Source organism: Anas platyrhynchos, chromosome 2, assembly GCF_047663525.1.
Source record: "Anas platyrhynchos isolate ZD024472 breed Pekin duck chromosome 2, IASCAAS_PekinDuck_T2T, whole genome shotgun sequence".
In the NCBI taxonomy this organism is placed as follows: domain Eukaryota; kingdom Metazoa; phylum Chordata; class Aves; order Anseriformes; family Anatidae; genus Anas; species Anas platyrhynchos.
Window position 1 is genome coordinate 13,350,765 of NC_092588.1, and position 25,462 is coordinate 13,376,226.

The following is a 25,462-nucleotide window of genomic DNA, read 5'->3' on the forward strand; positions in this document are numbered from 1 at the left end:
AGAAAATCCTTCACATTTTAATATTTAACCTAATCTAACACGTAGAATTTATATTTTAAAGAGGTACAAAGTACATACCGGCCAGGCCACCAAAACAACCCTGGCAAATAAGAAAAGAAAGCAGAAGTAGTTGGGGAAGCATTCCTGGATCCACAAAACCCAAAACCTGTAGCATACTGACACATTTCTGGGACAGCAGGATTTCCCCCATCTATTCTTAGTGGATACCCTCGACAGTTGTTACCATCTCATGTAACGTTATGTGCTGCACTATTTATTTTAGATGAACTGTATAAAATCATCTGATGAGGCTTATAGAATGTGTGCAGTTTGGGGGGTACAACAAGGAAAAACAACTGTTGTACTACACGACAGCTTGAAACAATCTTCCAAACATGTTTGTGCCTACAGGATTTTAGTATTGAGTTAGTGGTTTCAATCTTATACCTTCCTGCAAGGGTACATAATAGAGGAATAGAAGAAGTTTTCTTGGTTAAAACTCAACCATGACTATACTGTATCAGAATGAAGGAATACCTGGACTTCTACCTACAAATCTGCAGGCATATATAATTATGAATGTTTATTGTATCTCTGACAAAATCTGTATGTGTTTCAGCAACTGAAAAACATACTGCAAGAGCAATATATTTAGCGAGAACAGCTTTTAATATAAAATATTTTTCAAAATTATTTGAGGGAAAAATACTTTCCCCACCCCAAAGACGAAGGATTTTTGGTATGCTCATAGAGAAGGTCAAGCTTTAATTGTAAGATTTAGACAGCAGAGAAAGACTGCAAGGTATACTTATAATTCTATGGACAAGGATGCATATATTCAGTTCAAAGATCAAAGAATGTCCATGAAGTCCAATCACCATAGGATTAAGAAGTTACCAGCTCAGAATAATATAGTATTTTATATATATATATATATATTTTTAAAGATTTGTTTCATAAATTTATCAACAAAGAAATCTTACCATTTGAAAAAGAGTAAGGAGTCAGTTAAATAATTTTTTTTTTATTAGTAATAGTGTCAAATGCAACTTATGTGGCAAGTCTGTAGTTTGCAAAACATTTGATGATTTGAAAGTGCTAATGAGCTTAATGCACATTCGAGTACATTGCTTCAATTTGAAGTGTACTTCCTCTACTGGAGCGCTTGGATGTATCATTACTAATACTAACACTGCGAATTTCCCACCTCAACCCGCTAAATATTATTCTCCTTCTAGGAATAAAGGTGTCCAGAAATTCTCCAAAGTGACAAACAATGAGACCGAGACACCTTTCCTTTACACGTAAGAAAACAAACAAAGAAAGAAATCAACACTTTATACTTCAGTACCTACATCTGTGCTTAGGCATTTAAACAAATCGCCTGATTTTCAAAGGGCAGATTGTTTTACTTTGTCAAAGTAGCACATGCTTTTTGCACTTGCATGGTCTTGTATTTTTCTTTTAGAATACTCATTGTGCTCTATCAGGCCTGAACATCCACGCCACGGTATCCTCTACAGAAAATGAACTTATTTGTTTCACAGAGATGCATTCACAGTTCCTTTGTGTCCGACTGCAATAAAGCCAGCGTCTAGTCCCCTTTCCCTGACTGGAGGATGTTTACCCACGTAAATAAGTCACACAAACCGCCTGTGACATCCTGACCCCACAGTGTGTGTGGTTCTTTCATCTCCTGAAGTGTTTTGATCCAGTGGTGGACTGTGAGGAAATCTGCACGGCCTCTTAGGTGGGAAACCGCTCTGACGGATGCAGCCATGGCTGGAGAGACGACCTAAGGGCCTTTACCTCGTCTTCATCAAGCAAAGCAAAGTCCTCAGTGAAAATATGCTGGTATCTATTGCTCACTTCTCAGCATAATAACCAGTGCTATTATTGTTAAATGAAAGAGAACCCCCCTCCCCCAAAAGCAAAATCATTTCTTTCGACACAGCAAGTTTTGTCTCCTCGTGTCATGCTGCTTCTTGGTTGCCACTGTTTCTCTCACAGAAATGTCCAGGAAGAGATCTTTTCTTCTCAGGACTCTATTTCTTCCATCACTTCCATGACAATTGTTCGCGGGCCGGTCAGGATGAGATTGCTCACTGTCCTGTAATCCACGTGGAGAACGTTGAGGCCATTGACAGAAACGACGAATTGGCAAACCTGGGGAGAAAGACAAGCAGCAAAAGTTATGCACTAGACTTTTTGTGTCAGGTTACCTACAAAGACATCAACTCCCAGGCATGCAAAACCTCCAGAACTCTTTGTGCTGTCTCATTCAGTGCTCTTAAGAAAGACACAGTCCTTAGAATTAACTTGGCAAGATAATTTTTCTTTTTTTTTCTTTCTTTTTTTTTTTTTTAACTTTTAAATATCACTACAGCTTTGAAACCTGTGGCATTTTGAAGTTCTACACCAATATTTTTTCTTACAACACCATATCATAGTGTGCCTTGCAAACACTATGGGACAAGACAGCTCTGGCCATTGCAAACAGGTCGTTGTTCCATCTGAAATGGTTTAGACTGTTCTTGATAGCCACAGTAAAAATGTGCATCATGTTTCCAGGCAGAGCCTGGATGATGATCTCACTAGATTCAGTGCCAGAACCTCCACCAGTGCACAATGAACCCAAAGGATCCAAATTCTAGGAAATAATACCATGGAAAATAAAATGCCACTGTCATTTTCAGGAGATATTCCGACGTAAACTTAGCTCATTGTACTTTTTCTGTGAATGAATGGTTTTTGGTTTTCTTTGGAAAGTATGGATCATTAATTAATTTCAAATATGCTAATATTTTGTTTCTAAATATCATAAAAAAATCTAATGTTGAAAGTTTTGTATCATCAGAGGTTATTCTCTGTCCAAAAAGTCTTGATAGAAATATTCGGACCAACTCCATCGTGCATTTTAGTGGTGCCCAGTGCCGGTACAAGAGGCAATGGGCACAAACTGGCACACAGGAGGTTCCCCCTGAACACCAGAAGCATTTCTGTGCTGTGTGGGTGACAGAGCCCTGACACAGGTTGCCCAGAGAGGCTGTGGGGTCTCCTTCTAGGAGATCTTCAAAAGCCACCTGGACGTGGTCCTGGGCACCCTGCTCTGGGTGTCCCTGCTTGAGCTGGGGTGGGACCAGATGGTCTCAAGAAGGCCCTTCCTACCTCAGCCATTCTGTGATTCTGCATCTTAAAAAAGTTAGGAAAAGTCAGAGCAAAATGTCACATCAGCATTGTAAAGACTTGACAAGGAGAAAAAGATATCAACATTTATTCCTCGAAAACATTAAGCCTTCTCTGTCTGTAATCATATTATAGTATTTGTTAAAAATGTCAGAAATGTGTTGTGTCTAGATCTGTTTTTAATGATAAAAATATGGAGCCTAAAGCAACAGTTTCAATGTGTTTCTGATGTTTCAATGAAAAGAATGCATTCCCTAGAAGGTTATCTTCCTCATAACTGATCTTGAGTGTGTATAAACAAAGCTCTGAAGAGCATATCACTATAGAAATTCTCTATGTTTTTACCTTTTATCTTTATGCAGAAACACAACACAGAGATGTTTGCAGCAGAGGTGGGAAACAGCTCTGCTGTCTTACACTGCTGCCCCTAGATCGGGTTTTCTCACAAGCCCAACCATTCAACTTGTGTGCGTCAGCGACCTTCCCTCCCAAGTAAAAGAGGGATTCAGTGTGGTGAAACCCAACTCGTACTTGTGCAAAATGTACAGAATGCAGCTATCAATGTTCCATTTAAGGAAAATTACAGAGGAAGCAAAGCCAATCCAAAAATAAAACATTTCATCAGAAATGCTACTGATGTTTTTAATCTCTGCTCCTTTGGGCCTACGCACAGGAACAGCAGCAGCCCCTAAGGGGATGGCAAACTTCTCTTGTACCTTACCCCTTCAAGAACTGCTGTGCAGGGCTTGAGGTCCTGGAAGTCTGCCTTAGTGGTTGGTGGTCTCAAGTATGGCAATCAGCTCTTGGCCACGTCCATAGCAGCACAGCTCTATCTTTCCTGTGCTTTCATACGCTATTTCAGCTGCACACAGCACCGTACAGCTTTTGCATGCAGACAAAGCTTCCTGAATGTTAAGGCTTTTGATTGAAGAGGTAGCCCATCATCCTCTTCAGCAAGCCCCAATTAGCATTTAAGAGATATGTTTAGTTTAAAATGCAAATTTTTGCAGTATCTATAGGTCTCACAACTCCCAGTGGTATTTCCTAATGCTTTCTAGGGCTTTCCAAGATTGTATCAAGTTTTACTGAATTATAGCTTTGGCTCCAGAAGAATATTTGAGTTGATTTAAAACAGACCTGCAGAAATAGCATTGTCTCTTCTGGCTTAATGCAATTTTTGGAAGTTGAATGGCTGACGTTTGTTTTGCTGCTGCCTGTTCTCAGACTTCTCGAGTTACTGGAATCCCGATGCATGGGACTCGTCTTTGGCCAGGGACAGGCATGCAGGCGTGTGATGGAGAAATCTGCATGCTGGATTGTGTGAGGGGCTCTCGGGGACCCCGAGGAATGTCCCTGGCAGAGGAACAGACCTTCCAGACTGGCCAGCCACTTGCACCAAGGGTACAACTGTATATGTGGATGGGCACCACAGCAGCCAACAGCAAGCCAGATGCCAAAGAGCAAGCATCTCATGCCAAAGACCAGAGCTGACACATCTGCATTCCCAAGGTGTTTGTTCAGTGTATGCTCCTGACAGTAGAATGGCAGCAGTGTGTAGGGGCTGAGAACAGTCCTCTTCATACCATCCTCTGCACTGGATCCAACTGGCACTTTAGTTTCACCATTTTCAATGGATAGGATCAGGTGAAAAAAACTCCACCCAAGCCAGGTGAGAAATGGAGAGAGGCAGCCAAGGCATAGAAGAAAGAACATCTGCTCTGAAACTACATGAAAAGAGCTGTAAGGAACAGAAGAGAGACGATAACAAAGCGCCAGAGCTTCGGCTACCACGAATCCTGTCCCAAAGAAGCCAGCACAGTGCACTGCTCTCTTGGTGGTGCCACAAAGAGTGTGAGAGAGACAGAACCCACAAACCAGCCCAGCTGAGTATGTCAACCCTCTTATTATCTCAGGAATTTTCTTAAGGCAGCTGGTTTACAAAATGTCAATGATTTAATGCTGCATTTATAAAAACACATTTCAAAAAGCTCTAAGTGTTCGGCTTATAACTACAGCTGCTAAGGGCTTTGTAACTATAAACATGCACAATTTCTCTGTAGCTTTCCACACATCAGTAACTATAATAGATAATAAACCAAAGTTAAAAGAGTCTCAAAGAGCCTTTTATTGCTCATTTCCTCATAGCTCTCCAAGGAGCCTGACAGGAGATAACCATCCATTTTTATCCCTCAAACTTCAAGAAATGACAAAGCCCAGAAGAAATTCCAACCATTTTGTTGGGCAGGATGTAGTGATATAAAAAAAAACACGTAAACAGTAACAGTTAAATTAAGTAACTCTGAAATGAAAATACTTAATTGTTTTTTAAAAATTATGTTAATAAACATTTATTGTTAACTATTTCTGCTTTACATTATTGTTAACTATTTCTTCTTCCCACCCTGACAGACAACAGCCCACAGAAGTATGGATAGGAGGAAAGGTATGTGTGCCTCCATATTTCTGTGGGTTTTCACTGGCTCATACAGAAGATTTAACCAAATCCAGGTGTTCCCAGGAAAGGAAAAACTTCAGCTTTGGACTTCAATTTGGCCAGAAAGGATCTAGAAACCTTCTGCTTAAAGAAGTCAGCAAAGATGTGTCATACCATTCCACATCAAACTGAAGGAGGCGAGAAGAGGAATTATAATTATTGTTACCACAGTGTTTCATGGCCAGAATGAGGAGTCTGCTTGACTGGGGGCTGCACAATCCTTCCCCCATGGCTGGTTAGCTCCATGACAAGCCTGGGCGGCCAGCTCATGCTTGGTCTTGCCAAGGCAAGGTGAGAAGGACTGTGAGATGCTCCAGGGCGATATCGGAGACCTGACAGCACAGCTTGGACAATAGTAACGGGCATGAGCGTGGAATTACACAAGTTAAGACAAATTATTTAATAAATAAATTATTAAATTAAAATATTTAATAAACAAATTTTGCAATAAAAACATTGCATAGCTGTCAGTAATTCTTACCTAGCTGCCTGCCTTAGGGTTAATATTTATTTAACAAATATTTAATTTTTAATTTATATTGAATTTATATTTATAAATGCTACTGGAATATTATGTTAGGATAGGCTGTTAGGCTAGATCCCAGATATTCAGAGGCTGTGGTATAGGCTTCAGTCACCTGTCCTTGTGGAGCCAGGCCTTGACTTCTGGGCCTTTTACAATTTAATATTTTTAAAACTCCTTACAGAAATGATTTACTGTTTGAGGTACCCGTTTCAGAGGGCATTATGAAAGATAACCAGGAACCAGAAATTCCCACCGCTGTATTTGGCTTAAGTGAAAATTGCAAAGTTCTTGAGAAAAGTCCTAAAAAGAACATTTAAATGTAGAGACGCAGTGAGTGTGGCTGCAAATCACTGGTGGGGCTGCAGGCAGCAACCACACAAAGCCCACAGATAGCGTATCTCACAGCAGTCAGATAAGACCGTGATTACACAGTCACATTAACTGGACATCAGTCTAAAAGGAAAGCACAGCACGAAGGGTTTGGCTCAGAGGATCTGCACTCTTGGGTGCTGCCCCATGAACACCAGATTGTGCAGTGACGCCTTAAAGGTGGTGGCAAAGTTGCTGTTTTTCAGCAGCACTGGTATTTACCCCCTCATCCAAGTGGTGAGGGGACCATGCAGGGTCTAAGACTGCATTTTAGGAAAGCCGTCCAAGCACACGTGTTTCCCCATGTCCCTGGGCAAGCAAGGGGCAATGTCTGAAGGCTGCCATACACCGACAGCTGCCCTGGTACCAGGCAGTAACATCGCGGCCTGCTCGTTTCCATCGCAGGTGTGACTGGGCCTGTACGTGTGGCAACCACATGAACAGAATCCTTCACTGGCCAAAACTTTTAATACAGAGAGAAAAGGGAAACCCGGATCTGATTTCAGGCTCCAGAGCAGCCAGGATTTCGCCCTGGGCCCTGCCCAGGCCTGGCACAGACCCCTCGCAGATCTCTTCAGGACCAAGGTGCTCCAGAAGGGATCAGCGCCTCGCACAGAAACATGGAGCTGCTGGGCAAGCTGTGTGCTAGTCAGGGACAGACCTGGCCCTCTGCTCTGCTCACGAGCACATGGATTTCCATATCGGATAGCTTAGGACATGTTCACTTGATTTTTTTTTTATGATCTGAGGTGACACCAAAGCTACACAGATCATTTTTCCTTTGAGATGAACCATTCCCAAAACACATGGAAAATTGTTGTTTTTTTTGTTGTTGTTGTTGCTTGGTGTTATTTATACATACATATATATATATAATATATATATATATAATTTATTTTTGTGTATATATATATTTTTTGAAACCTTACCAGCATCAAATAGAAATTCTGAATTCAGGCAAAGATAGGAGTCATTTTCAAGCCTGCAAAATTCTCAAGCAATTTTCCTAAGAACTAAAATAAAAGCTTCTAAGTATAACTCCTTTCAGACCTGCAGAAAGAAAAGCGTATTTTGACAATTTTAAAGAATAAAATTTACAACGTAACTATTAAAAAAAAATATTCCAATGTAGGTGGTTTTGCTTTTCTTCTTGCTAAAGAAAATTAAAATCATATCCATTAAAGAAACAGCCAGCTTCAATTTCTTTTATAGAGATATCCTCAATAATTACAACTAAATGTTCTTTTTCATGTGCTGCTAATCCTACAGGGGCAAGGATCAGCTGGCTCGTTAGAGTAGCTCAAGCTTCTGATTGTTTCATGATGGTGTTCTGCAGCTCGCTGTGATCTTCCAGAAGAAAAATTCTTCAGGTGTAATTTGGAAAACCATGCATTTCCTATGTGTAATCTGCAGGAGAGACCTGCAAGATCCTCGCTTCATTTAAACCTCAGGCCATGCTGTCAGTATGTAGCCCTCATTACAGGCACCTGTGCAAATTGTGGCTGAAGCACAAAGGTTTTGCAATTAGCACTGACCTGAGTGCAGGAGGCCCACTAAGCCAGGCTCTTCACACTTGTCAACCACTTTTAAAAACTCTGGGCCCAGGATAGAAACCTTCCTGTTTTATTCCTGTGGTACGTTCACAGCTACAGCCTGTGAATATTACTTATCTGCTGAAGCTAAGAAGGAAAAAGCAAAGCAAATATATGTATATATATATATATAAACATATATATATATTCTTTACCATCACTTGTTTAAAAAGGCAATGCATCTGCTTTGGCTTTTCTTGTTTTGCTGGCAGATTTCAGCAAAAGAGGACTTCAGCGCTACAAACATGTGAAATTCAGCTTTCCAGCCTTCAGCAAGGAGGAAGGGGACCTCCAGGCTTCCAACATTTTAAAGGAAGAGCTATGCTTGAAATGCGGTTTTCCCTCCCTCACGCTGCCCCTGCTCCTCCGGGACTCCGGGAACTTGTGCTCCCATCCCTGCCTCCTGCGCACGCTGGAGCTCCCGAGCAAACAGATGGAAATCGAGACGTGCTTTTCAAAATCAGATTTTAGTATGAAATATGAAGGAGTTGCGAAATGAGGGAAAGTAAACACTCCCATCTAAGGCCATAATTTTTTTTTGTCACAGAGGAACGAGAACTCTTCCACTTCTTACTGCAGTTGCCATTAAAAAAAGCAGCTACTTACAAGCAGCAACCATGCAGGCTTGCCCTGTCACACGGCCGAAATAACCCCCCTGAGCTAATTACCACGTTATCACCTCCTGGCTCACATGCCAGGAGCCAGGGTTTAGTACACAAAACATTTGGTAACACTACCAGAGGGAAAGGTTTCCTTTCCTTAGGGATTAGAGACCTAATCTTACTTTTAGAAGAAACATGGGGGAAAAAAAGGGTTGTTTATTAGAGGTTGGACTGTCCAAAGACTCCACATCCTGATACACCAAACCTCCTCCAGAGCAAGGGGAGGAGGACACGGCGCAAAGCCCGTGCTCCCCAGGGCGCTCCCATCCCTGCTGCAGCCCGTCCTTCGTGCTGCCTTGGGAGCACTGAGCCAAAACAAGGCACCGCTATGTTTTAAGCTTGTGCCAGCAAAAATAAATAAGCAAAAGGACTTGTCTCCAGGCAAAATAAGTTCCCTGATATGCCTGACACGACTGGAGGAAGGAGGCAATAGATGCGTATCTGGCTGGAGGCAGACGGAAGGAGGGGGGGTGACACCAAGATGAAGATGGGATCCTCTGTGGGTGCACTTAGATCTGCATTTAGATCAAAGTGCACACTGCAGAGCAGGTTTCCAGATAGCTGAAAGTGCCAGTGAAATCAATGGCAAGATGGATGTTGGGTCAGGAGGAACAGCCCCAGGCAAATCTGAGGCAGCAGAAGTGGAGGTGAAGGAGGAAAGTGGAGCAGAAGGTGGAGGAGATAGGGCGTGGGGATGAACTTTTCTTACAGCCTCACACGCACAGCCTGCGTTTGTGCTGCTACACAGGCTCTGCTTTTTGAGTAAGCAACCCACAGCCACAAAGCCCAGGAATCGCCGTGCTCAGCAAACAGCCCAGGCCACAGAGATGCTGAACTTGCTGCCACAGAAGAGCCCGGGCACACGACTAACCTCCTAAATAAAAGCAAACACAGGCGGCACTGAAGTATTTGCTCCCACTTGTGTGATCTTTCCACTGTCACATTAGAATGAGGAAAAGAGATGGAAATCAGAGGTCCTAAATTTCTTTTTTTTTTTTTTTTTTAACTGCATGGCACCAGAAGGTTAAAGAATCAGGCAGGGTCCTTTTCAGCAGAGCTGAGGTTACAGCACGGAACAGAATAAATTGCAGCTGCGTGTTCAGCTCTGTAAATATCTCTGGCGAATGTGTAATTGGCTGTGGAGTGGGGTGGGGTGGGAGTAGGCAAGTCTCCAGGTCTTGCATAAACACAGGATTTTCTCTCCAGAGGGATGCATTTCTTGTTCAATCTTTACACCAGCGTTAAGCTGGCTTTCTGTCCCAGCACCGGGTGAGAAACCAGCTACTAGCAGAGTGTAGTACGGTGCACAGCAAAGAAAACCGACCACATTTATAGCTCTGCAAACATAACCATGTAATTCCATGTAATTCTGGCTCTGTGTCTAGATCTGTGGCTGCAGTCTGGTATGGATGGTTTGAGCAAAGCTTCACTACAGGCTACCTAAGTAGGAATTTCTCTAGTGGGAAGTTTACAGAAAGCACAACTTTTTAATAAATTTTTTAAGGGTCTGCATTTTTTATAGTATTCCCAACTCACACAAAAAAATCAGAAATTAAACAACATTAATATAAAAACTAATTCAGACATATATTAATTAGTTTTTCATTGACATCATTAGATGTCAATGAGTCTCATCATTGGTTCAGGTGGCCTTTCCCTCCCTCCATCTCCACCGATGGAAACAAGAGGAATTTTAGTCTTTTTTTTTTTCACTGGGAATAGAATGAAACCATTGCTGGACAAATTCCTCAGATACAGCACAGAAAATAGAGGGTGAAAACAGCCCAGGAGAACAACTCTTGTTTGAGAGCAGGCAGCTTTCAATCTCCATGCAAGCCTCAGCCCCACAAAGCCAAGTTTTGCTAGCTGAGGCAGTGTGTGCCCCAACAGTGCAAGGTCTCGCCAAAGGAATTGCCCACGCAGGTAAATTAATGCTACCTGTAGATACCTGCAGGGCAATAAAAGGAAAGGCCTGACACCCTGAAAAGTAAATATTCCACAAATCAGGTACAAGGGAACAGGGAGATACAGGTCTCTACTTCTGGTGGCCCTACCTGGGCAGCGGTGTTACGTGACTGACCCCACCTGAGCCTGAGCAGGAGATGCCCATGGGTGAAGCCGAGCTGGCCTGAGCCATAGCAGCAAAGCAGACCAGTGACTGCATGCTTAACTTTACAAGTATTTTTATTATACGGTGTAAGCTGATACCTACCACGAACAACCATGGAAATGTGAAATAACTCAGACTGCTGAAGGCGGCTCTGGGTGAAACGCTGCACTGGTAGCAGGACAGGAGGTCTTAGCTGAGACATAGCTTCTTTTTGTGCTTTGCTTGACCTTTCCATGTTCTTTATTTTTTTTCACAATATATCTACACCTATCCTAGAGGTATAGCATAGGTGAACTATAGAGCTAGAAGACAAACACACATCATGAATTAAGAACTTTAAAACTGTTTGTCAATTTAGTTGCAAGGTCAGATGTAGTTAGGCTAAACTAACTGCGTGTCATTAGTTCAGGTCCCTTAATTACTTAAACAACAATAATCCCTATTCCAGCCTGGACCAGGGAGAGGTAAGGGCAGCCAGAGCTGTGCAGGGCTTCCTGAGCACCCTGCGCTATCAGGAGCACAAGGAGCACGAGCGGTCTGCGCCGCTGGAGACAAACAGCTGCTCTCTGTTTTCACGGACAACAGTGCGATTGTTTCGCCATGTGTTTGACTAGCTAAACAGAGCCCTGGCTTCAACGCAACATGTTTCCCCAATCAGTCGCTTGCAGCAGGAAAGGAAGCCAGCTTACGTCCCAAAGAGCAACAAGAAAGCGTGGCTAGGAGTGTGGGGAAGGCACCCGCGTCCCCCAGAGCACTCAGGGCCATGGCCACGGTGCTGTCATTGAAGCACCAGCTGAGGACCCCTTCAAGGCTTCAAGGGAAGTGGGTATTGCCACTAAAGCTCATAAAACAAAGTGCGTTTTCATTTTCAGTCCACAGCAAGAGCAGTTCAAAATTTGTGATTTTTTTTTTTCATATTTTAGCCGCTGCATAAATCCAGTAGTGGGTTAAGTTTTTCGGATGGGACTACCCTTTGGAGAGCTTTGGCTACCTAGGAGTGACCTGCAAGAGCCTAAGAAAGCTCGAGCAAGGGTAAGATCACAGCTGTTCTGGCTGGCACTAAGTCTCGCCATTAAAGAGGCTATAGACCCTGCTGGAATTTGGAAGCTGTATCAAAACACAAGCCCAGCACTGTTTCACAGCGCAGCTGAAACCAAGGCTGCTTTCTCTCCTTCTGAATGCGTACAGCTGTAAGACTTCAGAAACAATCGAGAAAGCCCTTTCGTAAGCACAGGGCGTTCAGATATCTGGTTCATCCTGCCATAAAACCCTACTTACTCAAAAAGGGGTTTTCAACATACTTTTTATTAAAATAATTTGGCTAATTTAAAAAAATCCACTGACCTCCAATTACGAACATGCAGACTTTTTTTTTCTGCATTGTTTCTGCTGTTGATGACAAGGAGCCAATGCACAAACACAAGTACAGTAGGCCACTTGTTGCCCAACAACGTTTTAAGTGGCCGACCTACAGACAAGGTCAATTCTCATGGTAATTCCACCCTTGGGAAGGCAGAAGGAAGAGCTCTGAGATATCACGAAACTTTCTACATTTGCATAAGATTTCGGCTGTTGGAAAGAAAAAGAATTGTATTTTATTGCCCAGTAAAACTCTCCCACTGTGTTAAAAGAGTCTTTAGAAAAAAATCACATAGAGTTACTGGAAATATAATACCATTTCATGACATCTGTAGGCCAAAATTCAGATCTAGGGTAAGCCAGTGCTAAAATTTTATTCTAAAAGTTTAGGGAAAGAAAAGGTAATTCGCTGTTAAAGGTGAATTTTGTACTCAAAAAGCTAAACCAACTCCTTCTTTTGTATTTTACACAGGAATTCCCACCACCTTAATTCTTTCAGTAGATTAACAGTTTCTCCATAATGACTAACATGGTTCCTGTTCTTCAAAACCTTAAACAACTGCAGGGAGAAAGAAGCAAAACAAACCAAGGAAACGAGCAGAAAAAATGGAGTTCCACCAAGAAAAGTAGGAGTGCAGGTTGCAATTTTGACATGTCTGAAGACTGCAGGAGCTTTATCATGGCTTTAAAAGAACCTGAATGTTGTACCTGAAGTCTAATGATATATTAGTGGAAAACAGAGTAAAGCACAGAAGAATTTTGGTAAAGACTAGAAGAGGCTAGAATGTGGTAGCAGAGGAAAAGGAAAGCCTTTAGCTAGCTCCAGAACAGTTATGACCTGAGCAGGGATGGGAGGATCATATACCACAAAGAAAGTATTAATGCAAACACAAATTCATCACCAAAAGGAGGAGGATGGCTTAGAAAGAGAGCAGTTGGAGGAACTGAATTTTGAAACTCATGGAGCTGTGCAGGTTCACCACTGCTGCACAGAAGTCTCCCTATCTTGTCTGTAAATTTTGGCTCTGAGACTGGGAAACCTAGACCATATGCTCTTAATCACAGCCCCAGGGAACAAAAGGAGACTTTAACAGACCTGGAGGGTTTTTCATTTGTACTGGTACCATAATGGATCTACTCATCAGATTCTTCCACTGTTGCAGATTTGCTGGCATTGTCCATCTGTCTGATCCCATGTACAAGAATATCTCTGGATTCTGGCAGGAAGATGGTTGAGGCAGTTGTACAGAGGATTTGTGACAGGGTAAAGAAGAGAATCCAAACCCAGTTTGTCTTCAATGTGGCCACCATGGGGCAGGTTCAACCTGCAGGGTAGTGTCAGAATGTCTCTAAAATAGTCTCCTGCCTCTCTGAGAAGTCCACAAGTTACACAGCTCCCACCACAGAAGAGGAACAAAACACCAAGTAGCCGGTGCAGTGAAGGGGTAGAAGAGAGACTGATTAGCAGCTCATCAAATCCTGCACTGAGATTCCCAATGACAAGGGAAAGGGGGATTGCTGAGAAAACCTCTCATGATTTCAATCAACCCAAAGACACCGTGCTAACGCAAAGGATGATCAAGGCCATAAGGACTCCGTTGTTGCACTTGTAGCATTCTGCAGTGAAAGCAAAGGAAAGATTTGCCAAACCCTGTCTCCTTTTGGCAACCAGACAAAGTTCTGGCAGTGACACACAGAGCAGCTCCCCAAATCACATTTTCCTTCATTAAGAGAAGCCCTGAGCTTGGTGAGAGGGCTATATTGACAAAACTCTCAGACAGAAGATGTGCGAGATACAGCCTGCTGCCCAGTACTCATTTTAAAAAAGATTTTGCTGCTCCTGAAATGCTCTGTCCAGCATTTAACTGCAATTAATGGTACTCGAAGGCATTCACTTTGTGCAAATCGATCCCATCCCAAGATCCATGATGGCTCAATTAGACCTCTTGAGTCCCATGCCATTTCCATGAACACACAGTGCAGTGCTCAGATGTACTCCTCAGGAAGAGAACTGTGTTTCTATCATACTTTTGCAAGGCAATAATCCTGGTATAGTTCAATTACCAAGGTTTTAGGGTACGTCCAACCTACTTAAAAGAGGTCATAAAAAACTCAGGAACTGCTCATTTAGGTTAATGAAACGCACCCACTGGAGACGGGAACTTTAGGACAACTACAGATGCATCACCTCAGCTAAGCAGCTAACTCTGTGAGCAAATAAATGATGACCGCAGACCAAAATGAGAAGAAAGGCACAGAGGAGGCAAATCCAAGCACAGATTCATGCTTCGATCAGGAAAGCATGCTGTTAAACAGTTGTCAAGGACAACCAGCCACTAACCCATTTTTCACATCAATGGCAGAGTTGAGTATTCAAATATTTGATCTCTTCCGACTTCTGTTGAATCATCACATTACTAACACAGCTGTCTCAATATACTTTTGTTTAGTCTTTTAGAATAGGTTTTTGCCAAAGACTAGGTGGAAAGAAAAGCACCTAAAATGTTGACCGTTATGTTCTTACCTTGTTCTTAACATGTCCCAACTAATGGGACAAACCACTCCTCTTGAGCATGACTCCTGAGATATATGAGGCTATTGGGTACCATCCTCTCTCCATCTCTGTGTTCAATATTGGCATATAAAATCTGAGGTTTACAGCTGCATAAAGTGAACACCGAGACTACAGCCTGTTCAAATTTTCTTTGGTTTCACAAAACGGGAGTAGATTTTAAAGTAAAATATAAATCGGATTCTTTAAAATTAGATTTCTCTGGAGTCAAAGTTAGGTGCTTGAATACAGCTACCACATTTCCATGGAGGATAATGGACCTTTATTTTATAGTTTATAACTAAATACGATCAAAAATATAGACACTCACTTAGGGAGACATGTTTGAAACATATATACATCTATTTTCAAGCACCACACTAGTGGCATTCATCACATGCACATTTAGCTCTGCTGCTTCTCTATTTATGGACAAGCTATGAAAGCAGTTTGTCAGCAACTTTTTTTGAGTGTTCACATTACTAAATACACTCATTCTGAATTCACTCTAATGTAATTATCAAATTCAGCAGCTAGCTGATAACATGGCTAAAGGAAAATACCAACCTGCCTCAGTGTTTTCATGCTGTAATTGAAAACAGATGGCAACTCATGTAATTTATGCTTTTCTACAATCAGTAACATGTTGGGATAAGATAAGAATTCTAAGACTGAATTGCATCTGCTTCAACAACACCATATGCTAGTGCACAGTATAAATATTTATCCAGGCCTACTTCATCTTCTCATTTAAAGCTCAGTCAGATGAGATAATAAAAGTACCCTTTGGATACCTTCAACTAGCACCGAAGCATCTCCCCAGTGCTTCAACGGGTTAGAGTCCCAGCACCAAACACTAAAGTATCTTCCCTTTCCTACACTTCATTGAGAGGTTTAAATGGCAGCATGTTCATTGCATCTTATTTATATAAGTCCCTGTCTTCAAGCTCCAACTAGGCTGCCATCAGGAATTACAATTTTCTCACTTATAATGTCCACGATCCACTTTTCCCACTATTCTGTAGAACCTTGGAGATTGGCCACAGTCATAAATGGGGTATTTATTTTTTTTTTTCCAGGGGGAATAAATGTTCTTTGAGGGTTTTCAGACTGGTTATCTTAAACAGCAATCACCAGGTTTGAGGTCAGATTGGCAAGGACCAGGGGTTTTGCATTTCTCTGCAGCGTAGGGTACTACATTCAACCTCCCAAGAATTTCACAGTTCAAATTTCTTGCTATTGCAGGAATTGAAAACAGTGGCACTCCCTCTGGTATCACATGGGTTTGACTCCCTCCTCGCTCCCCAAAGGCTGGCACCTTACTATGTGTAGCTTTTAGTTCTTTACGTCACAGGCTTATAATATTTTGTGATTGTGGCTGTATTTGGACTCTGTGGACTGATCAGATAGTGCCTATCTGAGTGTGTACTGGAATTGATGGCCTCAACAGACCCTGACAACAATTATTTACCACGGAACAGTGGCTACTCAATAGTGGATGAGATTTGGCTCTTACCCTGCTAGTGAGTTCACTTGAATTCACTTCTGCAAAGGTTAGAGCTGGTCACTGGTTTCTCCAGCCAAAAGGAAGAACAGATAATCAGCAAAATTAGCGATTAATTTATCTCCTCCCTAGGCCTCACACCAAGCTTGGTCTGCGACGTTTGTCACGCTCTGCTGCAGTGATGCCACACTGAATAACAACGTGTAAGGTCTAACTAGTTTGAAGTCAAGTTGTGGAACTTTGCAAAAACACTTTCACCTTAAAAGCAGAAATCAATGTACAGAATAAAACACTGAAGAAAGGGGACGAGATTTTTCCTGACAACAACTGGCACTATTTAGTGGTGCCATTTGCAGAGGCCTGAATTTTGCAGCCAGTCAGTCTGGAATATTAAAGCACCCTCAGAACTTCTAAACCCTGCTGTTCCTGTCTTCCCTTCTCAGTCTGCTGACGACAGCAGACAGCAAAACAGAGCTACAAATAACTTGGACGTACGCATCACAACACTGGCTCCTTTCATAGCCCTGCGTCGCCTCCAGCTTCTGCTTGTTAATGCGCTTACAGCCGTAACGATCCTCCAACGCTGCCACAGGCGACTGCGCTTCAGCGAACCAGGTCTAAAAATACTTTAATAAAGCTAATTGACAACATACTTATTAAATTATTTGTTCAGCTACAAACCTGGAACCCCAAGCTGTAAAGGGTAATCCCATTTACCAGGCCCAGAGGAGGAATCAAGACTTAAAACCACAAAGACAATACTCTCTTGCACCTCTTCAGCAGACTGAGCTAATAATTTTCATAGAATTAAATTGTTTTCAAATTACCCCAGAGGAAGATGTCACTGTAATGAGGTGGGGTGTGCTGCCATGCCAGAGGTGGGTATGCATTTTGGAGACCTGGGCATCCCAGTCACTCCACGCTGTGGTGACCACACAACCATTGAATGTGGTCAAGCGCTCCATGGCAAGCTCATTGAAGTTTCTCCTGAGGCTTTCCATTCACGGAGCTTTGAAGAAGGCCGGGAACCCAGCCAAGTTCAAACTGAAAATGAGACACCACAGAGTCCTTCAGGTAGATTGATCCTGTAACATTTACTGCTTTATGTAATATGCAGTGGGGTTTTAACTACACAAAGTGAGATCCTACAGTGAGACAGTAGGAAGCAGTCCTCTTGCAACACTTTGTCCAGCATAATGCAAAGACGGGAATATAATGCTCTCAAAGAGAGATAAGTGCAAAATCACAAGCTTTACAAATACAGACACTTCCAGAACTGATTACACTGGATACATCTCCTTGGGAGGAAAAACCCTGCTGATACTGCCAAGAACTTTTCTACAAACTGCAACGCCAAGCCTTGGCTCTTCTTCAAATTCTTGCCCTTTCATCATAGCCAACTTTCCTTGTTAGCGCTCCTTTGGTGTAGCACTCTGAGCAGCACTGGCAGACAAAAGCCTCCTACACCAGGCCACCAGAAGTTACCGCACCGCGGTCTATTTTCAAAATGCTCCACCTGCAGCTTCTACAGGGGGGAAGGCTTGTTTTCAAGGAGCTGTCATGGCAAAGCCTGTCATACGATTCCTTGAAATCTGCCAGATTGAAGAGTGCTGTAAACAGATGGATTAAGTGACATAGATTTTTAAAAAATTCAAATACTGCACTAGAATTTACATACCTATTGCCATGGGAACACCTCAACACACACACAAAAAAACTTATTTTCAAAGGAAAGTGGCATATCTTCACCAGGGGCTAAACGTGATCAGCATTTCTGAAAATGGGGCACTAATTTTGGTGTCAACACATCTTTGGTGTAACACATGGCCATAATGTTTCATGCACAATTCTGTTCTGAAAAGGGGTTTTGTGTAAGGATAGGACCTTTGCAAACAATCAAATCCATCCTTTGTGCAAATTCGGGGCAATATATCCCAGTTTTACTGGCTGAAATACCATTTACTCCCACTAGGACAAGGGAGTCTGACATTCTTATGTTGTGAGTGGATCAGATAAACTCACGTAACCCCATCAGAGGACGTGAGTGTACCAAGAGCAGGAATGGAAGACACAAGGACACGGTTTGGTACACAAAACCAGTTTCAGAGGTGCGATACAAAAACAAAATAAACAGGCTTAGCTCAAATGTCCTACTGCATAGTTGTCAACACAAAGGCAAAAGTAAAAACAAAACCAAAGCCCCACTATATTCAGCTCTAAGCTTCGAAGTTCAGAAGTGAAAACTCTAAGATTATATATGACGCTACAGTGTTATTTTTACAAGTCAAGTTTCAGAATAGATCTACTCTACTGCTGGCTGCTAAATTCTGAGAGAAGAAGATACTGCAAGGTACTAAACTCCCAGTTTCAGAATCTAGAATGTACACATGCATAAATTCACTATTTTTAAATTTCAGTCCTGTATATTTTAGGCAGGATTACTTTACAAAAACAATATTCTTCCTGTAAAAATTATAAATGCATATTATATTATATTATATTATATTATATTATATTATATTGATGTATTGTATAAAACGTAGGAAGAAATCCAATTCCCTCTGGAATGGAGCTGGTTGCCAGCAGGATGTGTCAGGTGCTGCCTGTACCAACAGGCTCTGCAGCCTTCTAGGGCTTTGGCTGCCCTTCCTCAAGGGAAGTAAATGTTTCAAAGACAGAATGTTCTTGCTAGTTTCATAAAAAATCATCAGCCACAGGGGAGAAACTCCTATTGTATATTCACTAAAGACAGAGCCATGGCATATCCACCAGCACCGTACAATGGGCGGGACAGGTGGCATATGCTGGGTGGGTGGGAATCCATGGGTGAGCATACTGGGAATGGCAGACAGATTATAGAAAGCAGGATAAAATTAATAAATGAATGAATTAATATATTAATGGGAAACTGGGCTGCTCATGGAATACACATGAAACCTTCACTTGTGTTGTTATGGTACAAGAAAACAGGACATAAGCTGCTCATTTGCATCTGGCTCAATCTGGACACTGGAATAGGTGCAGCAGCTACTTTCCTTTTCTTGCTTTTATACGTTCCTAGCATAATGCTTTTCTTTTATTTTTCTTACTCTACAAGAGAGTGACTAATTCACAGATATATACAGGACATGATCCAAAACAGCAGGTAAGTCAATGGGCCCTGCATTAGCAGTACAAGAGCCTTCAGGTGGAAATTGTATTTATTTATTTTTAAATCATGTATGAAAGCATTTCAACTCTTCATGAAATATGAATGTCACACATTCTTCTTTCCAAAACATCTTGAGTTTTAACTGCTTTACAGTGACCAATGGGTTACACTAACTTCATTGTGAATAGGTATGCCTGGCTTCATCTTCATATATAGGCAAAGTGCAGAACCTGCGTACAGACCATTCTGCAATAAATTACAAATAAATTGCAGAATAAACTGAAGGTGGAAGGCTAGAATGTGTGCAGAGTTGGAAAGAAGTGGAAATAACAAAACAAAGAAAAAAAAGAAAAAAATCATGAAAGTAACTTGGAAAGAAGAGCTGAGTTTCACATGGGAAAGGGACTTGAAGACTTCCCATCCATGGAAATGTTCAAGGCCAGGCTGGATGGGGCTTTGGGCAACCTGGTCTGGTGAGAGGTGTCCTGCCCATGGCATATGGTTGGAACTGGGTGATCTTTAAGGTCCCTTCCAACCCAAACCACTCTGTGATTCTATGGAGAACCTCTAGGACAGAAGACAAGAAACACAAAGAGGACAAAAGGCAACTCAAATCAGTGATTAGAAATGCCTGAAACTGAAAGACATTCAGCCCAGGAAAGAAGAGAACCTCTCACTGCCCAAGTACACGCAGCCCAAGACCTTCAATTAGAAGCCCAGACATCCCAGTATAGCTTCCCAGTTTGACCACGCACCTTCATGCCAGCTGCAGCTGCTGGCCCGCTGGGATCCACAGCCTGGATGTGGCAGGGCTTGCTGCCCCGCACCACGAAGCCCCAGCCAACCGCGTCACCGACGATCTTGAAGGAGAAAAGAAGGAGGTGAGCACTGGCCCCAGGGCACATCTAAATGGTTCAGGAAAACTATTTTTTTAATTCCAACACGTAGAAATGAACTCTGTGTGACAATATTTTATCAAAGCTGCTGTATTGCATGTGGGAAAGGCACCATGTATTTTGGTTTCAATTAATTTTTTGTTGAACTAGGAGGTTGCAAAAAGCAAGGCTTTCAATGACTAGGTTCAAAACTCTTTTTAGAAAGGCTTCCTCTAATACTGAATCAAAATTTCTGTCCCATCATAGTCTAAGAAAAAGTATGCCTGAGTAGAAAACTTCAGTCTGGGTAGATAATCCATGCCTACAGCAAGCACAGTACCAGGAGCACAAAGTTTAGATGAGTTTGTATAATAAAAATATTACTGGCTTTATGTAATTTCACACCCTATTTCAGTCAGCAGTACTACGCTGGCAGAAAGACAGGATAAACAAGTGCAGAATCAGACCTGAAATGTGTGGAAGTACTGATAACGGACTTCAGGATTTTAAAGTACAACCCTTAACAAATGCAAATAAGCTCTAATTATCCCTTCAGAAAATGTCTGTTTGGATTACCTTATGCATGCAACACACAGAAATAGAGAAAAATACCAGAGACATACCGTAAAAGTTTTTCTGACATACGGGGCTCCAGGCATCAAGAGCTCATCGGCAGTCACCGGTCTCTTTAATACTGTAGGGGTACATAAAGGAATATTCAATATAAGCATTCCTCCGGAGTTTTTCCTAATAAATGAGACAAAATGTTGGAATAAGGTATCTTTTTGGTCCCAAATCCCATATAGTCTTTCAAGTCTTGCTTGAAAGTAGCAGAAGAGCCAAAGAAAAGACTGCAGAGTAACTGAGCACCAATGATGAGACCTTCAGAAAAATGGGTTGTTAAGCTAACAGACTTCAATGTCTGCAATTGGCATCCCCTAAACACTACCACGAACTTCAGAAATGGCTGTTCCTGTGTCCAATGCAAGTGGCCAACCTCCCTGGCAGGAAGCAGCTTTTCTTGCAGGCTCCCCCTGCACATTGTATGCTTTCAGCTATTTCATCTGACTCAGTTTGGAATCCCAGAATTCAGTAAGAAGAAAATTCTGAAGAAAGGTTATATTACGTACAGGAAAGCTTGGTAACCTTTCCTCCATTTCCCAACCCAAGAAGTGAGTCTTTGTCATTTCTGAATCCCCACCTCTTCCACCATTTATTTTATTTTTTTTTTTTTTGCTTGGAGATGGGAGCTGATTTTCCCTGCAAGAAGGCAGGGAATGTTGGCGTAGTCATGCAACATTGCTGCTGTTTGGTTCAGGTATTATCCCAACAAAGAGGTTTCTGCAATTGTAAGCACAGATATCTAATGCCCTCATATTCAGAGGTTCCCTGCTACTTTTCTGTATTATGAGTTCATTTTTCCCTGAACAAAGTAAATGCAATGTTCTGTCAAATCAGATTGATACCATTCTGCACACTGGGTTTTTCTGTCTGTCAATGCTTTACAATACAGAGGGCAATGTAAACCTGTATGTTCTTCACTACATTTGCCTGCTTCACCTTTCAAATTATGACTGCTTTTCCTTTAGTGATAAATGATTTTCGTGATGTCTGCCTTTTAAGTCACAGGTGGAATACAAAATTTCTCCCAGATGGTATTCTGAAACATTCATGAATTTCTTAATGACACTCCTGGGAGCGGAAAGAATTCTAGCACACAAACCAATAAGTATTTTTTTTCTTTCCCGTGGATTTTGACAAGCAGTCATTTAGCCAGAGTTACTCTTTTCAGAGCATGCCCATTCAACTTAAAAAACCTGGATCATTATGTTCAGTCAACAAATAAGAATCAGATAAACCATGTACACAGGACTCCCTTGCATGCCACCCTTCATTATACCCTCAGAAATTTTGTTTGATGACTGTTTTCCTACATGACTGGTCAAGTCATGACCTGTTTGTTTTAAAAGTCCTTGCCTGTAACAGAACTCAGCTGACAAGATGCCTGTCTCCTGTTTATTACTATAAAATTCAGCAACATGCTCTGGTTCTGGATAGCAGGAAACTATTGGTGAAAATATCGCTTTATAGTCCAGCAGAGGTTTGAGAATTCCTCCATAACATTTACATCTGACAGCCTTATGTTAACCTCTTCAAGGTGGTGTGTGGATCTGTAGCTGTGCTACAGGAGAAATTACCCTAGGGGAAGTTGCATTTAAAAAAAAACAACAATAATTTATGGAAGGGCAACATCAGCCTATCCTTTTTCTTCCAGTGTTGTGTAATCAGCTGCATTAAAATAAACTTGTTCTCACTACTCATGGGTTGACACTTCATATATAATCAGAATCATAAATGAATGGAATACCTGGCATACTTCAGATAATGCACACATTTATGGACAGCACATGAATGCTGGTTTATCTGTCCCAGAAAATTTTCCAGGATGCAATTATGGTGTACTGGGGCCAGGGGCTAACCACACCAAACCTATCAGAGTGTTTCTAGGTAGTATACCTGACACATATTTTGCCAAGATACAATGCTGTGGCACTTTTTATAGAGGGGCAAACACGTGGGAAGGTGACATTGAGCACCCAGCAGCAGCGTACTCTGAGTGTGCAATGACCAAGAGCACCGAGAGCGCTCCCCAGAAATGAACAGCAGGTCCAGTGTATGGGGTTATGCTTCTGGTCATGCAACCACCCTCAGTCCTTCAGATGATTTTAATTTAGACCCTCGTCCTCAGTTCCCAGCAGAGCCTAAAGAGAGGGAAGGAAATGTGCTAACAGCAGAAAGAGCATGTCCCTGTAACTACACCTGTGTTTCTGATGGCCACTCTGCACAACGGGGATGAAATGCACTTACTCATCTCCAGAGCGAATTGTCAGCGTTTTGAACAAGTCTCACATAGTGCTTGACGCACTCTCTAGCAGTCACTTGAAATGCCAGCATCCCTTTGAAGGAGAAGCTGACAGTCATCCACTGAAGCCTTCCACAGATGTACAATGCTGCCCACACCATCAGCAGGGACACAGCAGCGAGCTCCTTGGAGTGTGCTCACGTCTGTGCAAGATCACTGCTTTCCCACCTCCCTTTAGCAGGCTGGTGCAGGGCAAAAGCAACCCCCTCACATACCTTGCACAATGGCATAGGTGTCCCCTCCTCCAAACAAGCAAGAATCCCAAAATTGACCTCCTGCCCATCAGTTGTACACACCCCTCTAGCCAGAGCAGAACTGGGAATTTGTACTAAATCCAAAATATTAAGGAGCACAAAGGGCAACATGGACTTTGAACTTCAGGGCTCTTTCTGAGGGAAATAGAGAGGCTGAAACAACATCCATCCCAGTCTGTTTTCCCCTCCACAGATGTACAATAAGAAACAATTTTAACCAAGCTGTAGAAGAATGGGTGTGTTTAACCTTCCGGCATGGGATAGGAAATCCTTTCAAAAGGAAAATAAGCTTCACCACTGCTTTTACCTTCCCAAACAAACCAGTGCAAGACCTAAACAAATGAAAACATTGAAATGGTCTTTGAGAGGCTCAAACAATGCTTCCTCCGGTTTTGGATGCTGCTGTTTTCTGAGCTGTGCTATTTCACAGTGGCCACTGGACAGTTAAACCCTCCCATGACTTACGCCAAAGGAATGTCTCAAGGAGGAGGCTTGCATCGGCCCAGGGCTTGGCAGTGCAGAGGCGAAGCTGAGTCTCTGCCTGCATGTCCTCCTCAGAGATAAATTGCAGCTCCAACCACAATTATAGGCTTGGTGCAGAGATTATGGGAGGCAGACGTCTGGCTTGCATTCGGCAGGACTTCAGGCTGGGTGATGCTAACAGTTCCCCCCTGGCCTTAAAAAACCATGGTGCTGTGAATTTTTAATCTATCCTTGAAAAGATAAACCTAGACGTGACGTTAGGCATTCCTCACATCTCCTTGTCCCCAGACAAATGCCCGTGCCTGTCGCCTGTGCATCAGAAGCGATGCTGGTGCTTACCAGATTTGGGGTTGCAGAGCACGGGGGGGCTGCTGCTGAGCGTTGGGCTGCTGCTGAAGTACCCGCTGCTGCCACAGCTGCTCATGCTGCTCCTCCGCACCGCCGACACGATCTTTATCTCCTTGGTGGGACTCACTGCACGCCCCGAGAAAACACAGGGAGAAAGGGAACCGGTGTCCATTATTAGATGCATTTCTCCAGGTTCTTTAAGACACAAAGCCATGCTTTCACCTTCCTAAGGGGTAAGCGTGTTGTACACAGAAGGGTCACTGCGTGAGTATAACACCACAGCTAACATGACAGCTGAACTGCTCCCATAGCAGGATTTTCTAGGAGGCATTTCAGTACAGAGAAATAAGCTTTTCTACTTCCCATTTATTCTTTCATTTCCTGCTTGATAGCACTGTACAGCAAACACTGCAGGATCCCTTCCCCTCATTTTTCTCAAAACCAGCATAGAGTATATGGCAAATTACTCTGGGTTTAGGGGGATTTGAATCCATTCTGTTGGATCGTGGACACTAATTTTTGACCAGCAAGCGAGCTGTTATTTATACAGGAGCAAAAACCACCACAGAGAGCTAAAGATTTGGTAAACTGAGTAAAAGCACAATCCCTGTGAAGAGGGATATGCAATACCCTGCTCTGTTTTTTTTCAGATAAACACTGAAATCCCTCTCACAAAAAGGATGCTAAAGGATATTTAGCATCCCATGGAGTCACTCTACAGACAGCAGTAGAGTTGATGAGTCACCTGAGAGAAAACTGGTGTGTTTTCTGTTGTCATGGTTCTGCTTGCGCAGGCAAAAGGGGCTGTCATGGCTTTCTGGCATCAGGCGAGACTTCTCAGTGAGCAGCTCCATCAGCCGCCGCCGCCGGCGGAAATTCATTCTGCACTGGTAGAGCAAGTTGCTGTCCATAAAATGGTGCTTGTTGGACACTGGAAAAAGAAATGGATAGATGTGATTGCTTGGTGGGACTGAAATTTGAGTATACCTGTCTGCCACATGTGCCCTCCCACCAGGAACACTTGCACCTCTTTCCTCCCAGTTGCAGACTCAGAAATGGGGCAAGGTGGCTTCAC

At 42.5% G+C, this 25,462-nt stretch overlaps 1 protein-coding gene across 2 annotated transcripts in view; it reads right to left on the reverse strand.

Annotated features, from left to right (window-relative positions):
- Positions 1–1,004: 1,004 nt before the first annotated feature.
- The window catches only part of DEPTOR (DEP domain containing MTOR interacting protein), a 75,239-nt gene continuing 50,781 nt past the window's right edge, over positions 1,005–25,462 (reverse strand). For both annotated transcript variants that reach the window (XM_027452647.3, XM_072034355.1), the window contains 5 exons: positions 25,133–25,318; positions 24,379–24,513; positions 21,003–21,073; positions 20,260–20,364; positions 1,005–2,166 (listed from right to left, as the gene is read on the reverse strand). In XM_027452647.3, coding sequence (XP_027308448.1) covers positions 2,038–2,166; positions 20,260–20,364; positions 21,003–21,073; positions 24,379–24,513; positions 25,133–25,318 — 626 coding nt within the window. In that variant the 3' untranslated portion in view covers positions 1,005–2,037. The remainder of the gene's footprint in view (positions 2,167–20,259; positions 20,365–21,002; positions 21,074–24,378; positions 24,514–25,132; positions 25,319–25,462) is intronic.